The sequence below is a fragment of the Setaria viridis genome, chromosome 4 (genome assembly GCF_005286985.2).
Source record: "Setaria viridis chromosome 4, Setaria_viridis_v4.0, whole genome shotgun sequence".
Classification (NCBI taxonomy): Eukaryota; Viridiplantae; Streptophyta; class Magnoliopsida; order Poales; family Poaceae; genus Setaria; species Setaria viridis.
Window position 1 is genome coordinate 3,747,210 of NC_048266.2, and position 9,341 is coordinate 3,756,550.

The window sequence follows — 9,341 nt, forward strand, 5'->3', positions numbered from 1 at the left end:
TTGAAAGGCTTTGGAGATGAATTGGACCAAGGTCCAATTAACAAAGTTGCTATAGGAACTTATTTCTCAAACTCTTATAAAGGGATTTTCTGATGTTCTGTTCAACTTTTAAGAGATAAACCCGCCCTAAGGCGCCAGGTCGGGCTGATTTCCAAACTTAGCCAGAATTGCTAGAAGAGACTAGGTTGACCAAACTGACTGACTTTGACCTTGATTTCGAAGGCTTTCGGGGTGGATTTCAAACTTTCTCCTTAAAGCAAAGTTGTTAAGAAAGTTGAGTTCTACAACTCTTAGTTGGAAAGATTTTTTTTTAGTTCTTAAGCAAAAATTTGAGTTACGGTTTTGGTAGCGTTTCAACCTTGTGAGGGGCAAAGGGGTACTTTCACTTGCCTTATTGTTTCCCAAGTTCTTCTTTAAGCATTAGTGACTGGTTTTAAGATTAAAATATAGTTTAATTAAACTAGGTTATTACACAGGCCCACATGCATGTGAAAATAAGCTTCCAGAACATCAGAGGAGACTTGGCGACGAAGTTGGGCGTGAGGGGATAAAAGGAAGGGCCAGCGATCGGCCTGAGGCTTTCCTTCCTCCTCTCGCCTTCCAAATTCTACCACGTGCTCTCCAGACTATAAATATTCTAAAAATTCACCGAGCCCCGAGGAGATCAATCCACCATAACTCGACGAATAGAGGGACACACACCACAGAGGGAACTGAGGGTCACTGAAAGTCTTCGAGGTTGTCTAGGAGATGGCTTAGGCTAGACCCTAGCCGCCATGGTCATCCCTGCGCGGCGAAGCCATGGTGGAGTTCTGGAGCCAAGCCTTGTGATCATCAAGGCTTATGTACACACGATGGTGATATCAATCTAATCTTGTGCTTACTTTGATCTACTATGATGCATGCTTATTCTCATATGTCTAGCTAGAATATGTTCTTAGTAGGAATAGATGTGATCATGGTGATTAGTCTATGTCTTGCGGATACATCTTAGTAGTGCGTAGGAAGTCGGTGTGATTACCTTCACGTGGTGACAGCATGTGGGAGGGAAAAGACCGAACGATTGCATAATGTTGAGTAGGATTGATGGTGCGTATTGTGTGAGTCGTTTGACGTAAAGCTTTGGGTAACCAGAGGCGTTAACACGCACCTTGCAGTGGTGACCACAAGAAAGTAGGCCACTTGCAAGCCGCCTTTCTGAGAGATGACTCTTTATCAAGGTGCTACATAGATTGGTTACCACTTTAGCTAAAGCTACAACAAGAAGATAATAGGCTCATGCTACCTTTGATTGTGTTACCACATATATACGGATGTGATCTTTTTACCATGTCTATAATACTTATCTCATGATCGAGCTTACCTTTACATGCAATTCATACTTCATGATAGGATTAAGTCCGTTTAGCTAGATAGAGAACCCTAGTCAGTTCGCTACCGATCCATGGATTGATAAATCTTGAATGGAATACTCTAAGGGAAAAGCTATGATGATCCATGCACTTGCGGTTCACAAATTGACGCGCTAACTGCCGTCAACAAGTTTTTCTGACGCTGTTGCCTGGGATTGCTAACTCGAACCCTAGGGCGATCTATCTAATTTTTCGGACTAACCCTAATTTTTTTTATTGCATATACCCTATTTTTCTTGTTTGCGTCCTTGAAAGCAAGTAAATGCTAGATGCCAGATGATCGAATATGGACTTTTAAGAAGTCTGGATTCACCCCGATAAGATGATAACAACATCCAGCTCGACTCTTTAGCAATAGGTGCTAACTTTGTTAGTGGCCTAGTATCTGCTATCGAGTTCACACCAATGAAGATAATACAAATGATGATAAATAAGGTATGCCGCTATGTCAATAATTTTTTTTTAAGACTAATGTTTCTTGGAGATTCGTTTGTTCAAGTAACAGGTGTTGGGTCATGCCCAAAGAGTTATAGGTTGGATCATCAACATCTCAAACGTTACTATTGTGATCAATTTTCTACCCATGATCAGAGATCTACAATAAAGAAAAATAAAATATTCATAAGTTCCATCAAGTCTTCTTTCCCACGCATCGAGAATTGCTAATTTTGGAGATCCATATAAGGAGTTATGATAAAATCTTTCAATGCTCCGCGTTCTGAAATCAGCTCGGGACAGAACGTAGTGCCAGAGTAAAATGGGCGTAACTCTTTCATCCAGAATCCATTTTGGGTGAACGATCACTTGTTGGTAAGGGAATTTGATGCACTTTGTAATGGAGTAGAATTTTGGTACATGTTCTGTACTTGACGTAGAGGAATTCAATGGAGAAGAGGCAACAGCTAATGACAAAGAAGGTGGTGATGATGTCGAGGGATGATTGGAGGGCCTCTCTGCACAAAAGATGATGACTTAAAATTGATCAAGATTGGAGTCAACAAGATTAGAAGCACCATGATACTACCAATCTTCTCCAATGGGATGCTCACGAAGCTTCGAATTGAGTGATTCAATCAAGGAAGAAAACCGCTCAGATCATTGACACAAAGCACAGGAGCCTCCTTTGATCCTGGCACCTTGGCTAAAGCAAGAATTATTGAGAAAACGCATCATTGCCGTCATGCTACTCGCTGGTGCAGCAATCATTGCAAGGTGCCCTGACCTTGATGTACGCGTGCGTCGTTGCTTGCTCGCAGACTGTCTGTACATCATAGATCACACACAGACACACTTTTATTATGTTTCCGTTCACCACTGCCGAAAGGAAACGGGCGGCTGGCTTGGCGCGCTAGCGACTATAGCAACCCCCCCCCCCCCCAAGTTAGCAATCACGCGGAGACTGGCGATGGTCGGAGAGGAGCTGAGAACGGCTGATGACCAAAAGGGAATGGGACAACCGACGGTGACCTTATATTTCAAGATAAAGGGAGTACTGTCAAGACCTCCCCCCCCCCCCACCCACCCACCCACCCAAGGCGACCGGGCGTCCCTTGCGCCGCCGCCTCCAAGCCCCGCCCTCTTCCTCCTCCGCCTCGCCGTCGCCCGAGCGGGCTACTTGAAGCTCGGCGGCCAGCGAGGAAGGCGACGGCAGGGCTCCTCGGGCGGAGCTGCTCTAAGGAAAGATAAATGCAGAAAATTGTTGAAGATTATGCAGCTAAAAATTAGTACATTCTAAAGCCTGGTTCAACTATAGTGCTAAAACAGATGCAGAAAATACATCTTTTAAATCGTATCACTTCTGCCTAGATAATGCAGCACTGTGTTCCATGATACTGCTATTTTATTTCTCAGTGCAACGGCTATCAACTACACCATGATTTAGTAATGGCCAAGGTTTAGTCCTTGGTCCATAATAGTTGCATAAATATTAAATCAATATCAATCAAGTAGGATAATTAAATAACTGATGGTACAAAAACAAACAGAAAAAAGGAGAAAAAACAGGTCAGGTTACATCGTGTTTGTTAAATAGGAAATATGCTACAACTACAAGTTCATTTTCTTTCTCGAGAGTACTCTAGGAAATTGGGGGAACAGTAGACAACAACAGCAAAGTAGCAGGCAGCACAGAAGTGGTATAAGACATTAATCACGGGAAAAAAGAGGTAACAGGCTAAATTCATATCTTCACACAAACATTTCAAATTCAGTTTAGTGCTCATGCAATGGGAAAAATGCGAACAACAACAATTGACTGTTCACACAAGAAATTGGGGAGTGTACTGACCGACTGACCTTTAGAGGCATTTCCTCGAGCATTTGCTGGGTGTCGTTGATGTCAACATCCGCTGCAGCTGCTTCGGTGTTAGCCGGCACACTCTGCTGCATGGGAGGCTGCACAGGACGGACGCGAGCTGCACAACGCTGGGGCCACTCACCTTCTTGCTCGTGTGCGCCTTGCTGCATCACCATGGACGTCGTGGCTGCTCCATGAGCAGCAAGACGAGCATGTGGGAGGACCAATTCAGTGCGCACAGGGGGAGCATCAGCACTTCCACGAATGGCATGAAGTAATCCTCGAGGTCGAGGAACACAAAGCGCTGGAGGAGCATCGGCTCCCACGGTGATTATGCGGCGCCGTCATCGGCAGTGTTGGGGAGCGACCGAGGAAGAAGGGTCGGGGTGGAGCAGCTTCTGCAGCAAGCGTTTTCCATCCCTGTACTGCGACGGCTGGGGTGTGGGGGATCTGCCGCCACACACTTCTTCTCTCTTCACTCGCAGAAAGCAAAGTTGGCGGCGTCCGAGGTCGGGCACCGCTGCTCCACCATGGCCGTCGCCGCCACCCCGCCCCACTGCTCAGGGCGCCGGTGGCGGGGCCGCAGCCGGGACGAGTAGGCCACACTTCCTGGGAGCCGTTGAGAATAACCCGCGCCCGGTGGGCGGTGGCTTTCAGCGGCGGCGGCGAGGGTTGGCCGGTGGGCGCATGAGGCGACGGACTGCTACGAGCTCGCGAGCGAGGCTCGAGGTGGGATGCCACCCTCCTCCCACCAGCCAGCTCCCGCCTGGTCGGACCGTCGGCCCTCTCCACCCCACTACCCGCATCTACGCCCCGTCCCACGCAGCAGCCGCATCGCTCGTGCCTCGTGTCCGGCCGCGCCTCTGCCCCATGCCCGACAGTCCTACCAGCGTCCACGCGTCGCGTTCATGCTCATCCCTCGTGTCTGCCATCGCACTCCTCCCCACCGAAGGCTCGTGTATCCTCCACATCCGCTCTGTCTGCCTGCTTAAGTCCCTTCCCCCAAAGGCTAGGGTTAGGGTGCGAGGCCTGCTGGCGGTACGGGATGGGCAGTGAGGGACGCTCCCTGGTGCGGCGGCGACGAGGGGATCCAATGCCAGGCAGGAGGACAGAGAGGAAGGGAGGAGGGGGAAGCGGCAGCGCGCGCGTGGCACTGGAAGCTGATGACATGGGGGAGGAGAAGGAGGAGATGAGAGAAGACGAGGGGAGGAATGGGAGGAAGCAGCGGGGTGGGGTCGGTTGAGTGCGCGGTGCGATGAGGCTCGGAGGAGGCGGATTAACGTGATTTTGGAAAAAAAATTCTTGGTGTTGAAATATTTTAGAACCTAGGGGTGTTTCATAAGAAAAATGAGGGCCTCACTGGACCTAGAATATATTAATGGAAAATTGGAGGGCTTTTTTGAAAAAGGATGACGTGGCACCTGGGGCTGCGCACGGCAGGACCCGGTCTTGATTTGAAGCAACGATGCCCTATGGAATATGTATCGGTAAATAACGTACTCCCTCCTCCCCAAAACCCCCCAAAAAATACAACTATCGGGAAGCAAGAAGTCAATCAATTTTAAATTTGATCAAATTTATACAAAATAGTACTAAAATTTATGGTACAAAATAAATATGAATAGATTAATCATGTAATATATTTTCATACTAAATCTATTTAAGACGTGGATGTTAGTATTTTTTTTATAAATTTAAATTTGAAACTGACTTCTCAAGGAGAGAGGTGCAATTTTTTTTTAAGGACGGAAGGAATAACGGTGACATGTCGTACGTATCGACGGGAAAACTAGCAGTGGTCCAGGCGCACAGATCTCGGGGCACGAATAGGATACCTCCTATGTCAACACTGTGGAGTACATAAATCTTCATTCGGAGGGAGTACGATGATTGATGAGAAACATTAGTAGCAAATCTGTTACTGAATGTCTTGGAGATTCGAGTTCTTGGACTCTTGGTGGAATCTATGGTGAAAGGCAACAGTCTGTATGATTTGACATATGCTACTATTACCATCTCCTTGGAATCGGTGTGTTGGCTTGGATTGACTAGTCCAGATTATTCCATTACTCCAGTCGCATTCTTGATGAGCTCGTGGAAGTGCTCTCGGTGGCAATCCAGACAGAACCCGCGTGGAACCAGAGGAAGAAACGACTCGCGGCGAGCGCGTGCACCAGTCAATGGCCCGACCACGCTTGCGCCTACTCGCGGCGAGCGCCGCAGCAGAGAAAAGCCAAGCGACCGCGACGAACGGCGCCTCCGAAGTTTCTTCATCGGGAAAAAGCTAAGGATCACTCGAGCGATTGAGCTCTAGTCCTACTCCCTTTGCGGCGATTGAGCGCGTGTTACTGCATCTGCATGCGAGCTCGTCGGCGGGAGCTAACCTCACGGTTCTTCCAGGCCGGGGGCCGGCGAGAGACATCGTCGCGATGTACCTGCGCGTCACCATCGAGGACGCCCAGTTCGGCGCCGACGACGGTGGCTTCGACAACAGCAGCAGCGGTGGCAGCAGCCCGGCATCCTACCGCTCCGGCTCCTCTGAGAGCGACGGCTCCAGCAGCAACAACGCCGACGAGTTCTGCCCCGACCCGTACCCGAGCGGATCTGCTTCACCTTCCTCCACCTCCTACGCCGTCCCCGACGCGGTCGACCGCACCAGCCTCCTCTCGGTCTCGGAGTCTTCCGCCACCGTGCTCGACGACATCGACAGGCACCAGCAACGCATGCTCACCCTCCTCCCCGCCTTCTCCTCTCCAGCCGGGGCCGGTGCGCGCGCCGACGCCTTGTCTCGCTGGCTCGCCGGTTTCGACGTCGGCTGGGTGCTGGACATGGACTCTGGCAGGGGCGGCGAGAGCCTCCCACGGCGGGAAGTTGGGAGAAGGGTCAGGGCGTGGGCGCAGGCGCTGAGCACCATGGAGCGCGTCTTCCGCCTCCGGCACCGGGAGCTCACGGTAAAGCAGGTGGAGGCTCTTGGGGAGCTCGCGGCGGCAAGCGCCGGCGCGATGCTGAAACTGGCCGCCGCCGTCGCGGCGCTCGGGAGCTCACCGTCGAAGCTTCTCGCGGCGCTCGACGTGTACGTCCCGGTCTCCGAGGCGTTCCCCGTCCTGGGGAGGATGTTCTCCTGGGGCCCCTCCCACCCAGTCTTGGCTGCCGCCGAGGACACACTCGCCGCCCTGGTGGACGCGGCCCGGAGCTGCGGCCGCGACCTCAGGACGTTCATCCGCTCGCACTACCCGTGGCGGATGCCGCAGGGCGGCGAGGTGCACCCGTGCGTCGGATTCTGGATGGGATACTTCCGATGCATGCTCCGCAACCACATCTCCCTCTGCTTCGTCCTCGGCAGCAGCGACGACGACGACGGCGACTTCGAAGGTGCGCCGCCTCTCGCGCCCGGCGCCGCCGAGGGCGGCTTCGGCCTGGTGACGGACCTGATCTCGTGCCTGGAAACCGTGCTCGAGGAGAAGTCCGCGGCGCTCGCGTTCCCGGGGCTGGGGCAGGTTTTCATGCTCAACAACACGTTCGCCATCCTCCGCCGCGCCGTGCGCTCCGACCTCAAGCTGTTCCTGCCGCCGGGATGGATCCGCGCCCGCGAGGAGCGCATGGAAGGCTACATCAAGGGCTACATGGCCACGTCCTGGGCGCCCGTCGTGTCGCGGTTGGACGACGCCGCGGGCGGCGCGAAGCCACTCCGGCGCTGGACGACCAACCGGCTGAGCGCGTTCTACACGGCGCTGGAGAACGCCTGCTGCGCTCAGAGGTGCTGGAAGGTTCCCAACCCCGTGCTCCGAGGCATACTCCGGAAGACCGTGTCGGCGAGCGTCGTGCCGGCGTATCGCCGGTACCTGGAGGACCACCCGGAGGTTGAGGTGGCCGTCGGGCGCACCGCGGAGGAGCTGGAGCAGCGGCTATCAGACTTGTTTGAGGGCTAGAAGATATGTTCCGTTGGACCGTATGATCAGCAGAGGTGTATTCATTATTTCATTTATACAAGGAAAAACGGAGTTACAGAACCTGTTCGGTATCAGAATTTAGAAACAGATACCGGATTGTGCAGGAATTGCCTGGATTGAATTCAGAAACTTTCAGTTTCAATGCCAGTGTCCAAAATCAATAAGAGCCATGTTCAAATGTCAACCGAGCCATCGTTCATGGCACCTCAAACAACGGCCCGCGCGTTCTTCTGCGGACGCGAGAGGCGAGATGACAACCGAAAGAAAGGGAACCGTCGCTTGGATGGTGTACAAGACTCTGCTCGCCAAGTCCATGCCAGCGTCGTGTGTTTCTTGGGTGAATTTGCGTCCGTGCCAGACAGCCGTCGCAGATTCGGCGCCAAGTTTATCGGCCGGCTCTCGATTCCGAAGTCCGCTGCGGGCTGCGGCCAAATTCGTGCACCGGTGCTCTGTTTCTACTGGCGCTCGAATTTGAGGTCCACCAGCGCAGGCCCGGAACAGGCGCCACGCGAGCGCCCATGCGATCGTGATACCTCCAGCGTGTTCAAGCCGTCTCCGCTCCGCTCCTCTGTGATCTCTCCATCTCTCTCACTTGCAGATGGCGATTTAGTGATCGGAGTCATCGGTCAATGGAGGGGTAGAATCAGAAATGCCATTAAAGTGAAAATTTGACATCGCGAGGCGTCAAGTTTTGACGGATGTAACGGCAATATCAGCAGGGAAGGGACAGGCAGATAAGAAAAATGAAGAATTTAGATGGCATACGAGACAACGTTACAAATTTCTAGTGGTATAGGAGGAATTTTTCTCGTATATCTGTGTTTGCGCTAGAAATCGACTGATCAAATTCCCAGTATCGGACACACGACCCGGGAGAATCTGCTTAGCTCCTGTTCGGGTGATCGCCCTGGTGCGGTTCGCGCGGCGTGCCAGCCAATCTGACCTGTTGATTGGCAAGGAAAGGAAAGAAACATGTCAGATCCCAGAGGTTGCGATCGGCTAAAGATCCGATCTCGAGAAAGCTTATCAGCGAATCGGCCGATTTGCCGTAATAAAGAAATCGGCTATGACGCAGCCGATTACCGGGCAGCGTTAATAAAGAAAACTGCTAGAGTAATCTAAACAACGCTACAGTAACAACACTAAGAATAGATCTAAATCGGCTATACGTAAGACAATAGATTAAATAACGAAGCACGAGAAAGCCGAAAGCTTCTATTCCTAGCTGGATAACTGGTGATAAAACTAGAACAACAGGTAAAACCTAGAATTCTAGTGAATATCGATAACCGATGAATAAATCTAAACGAAACGACAGCGATGCGTCCGAAGTTAAAGCTTAGAATTTACTCGATAAGCGGAACTTACAAGATCGGCCGGAGGCCAAGTTGATGCAGCCCCGCCAAACCGTACGAACTCGTGAAAAAGAAGAAAAGTATTGGCGAAGTCGCCTGCTTGAAAGTAGGTACGAGGAAATAGTAGTTTGTTGTATTGAGTTGATGATGATTACAGATCTACAAGGGTGGCTATTTGTAGCCCGTTACAAACGACTTCTTATCCGATTAGAACTCTATCCCTAAATTTAAACAGAAAACGAATATTTACAAGTACGATTCGTACTAGGTCGATTATCGCACTCTTCATGGGCTGATTCCCTCTTTATCTTCGTAATCCTCTTTAGGC

The 9,341-nt window shown here is 51.2% G+C and overlaps 1 protein-coding gene across 1 annotated transcript; it reads left to right on the top strand.

Annotated features, from left to right (window-relative positions):
* The first annotated feature begins 5,805 nt into the window (after positions 1-5,805).
* Positions 5,806-7,842, top strand: LOC117852478 (exocyst complex component EXO70B2). The gene has a single exon (XM_034734581.2). It carries the CDS (start codon positions 6,138-6,140, stop codon positions 7,635-7,637), a length of 1,500 nt encoding a protein of 499 aa, XP_034590472.1. The 5' UTR covers positions 5,806-6,137; the 3' UTR covers positions 7,638-7,842.
* Positions 7,843-9,341: the final 1,499 nt, after the last annotated feature.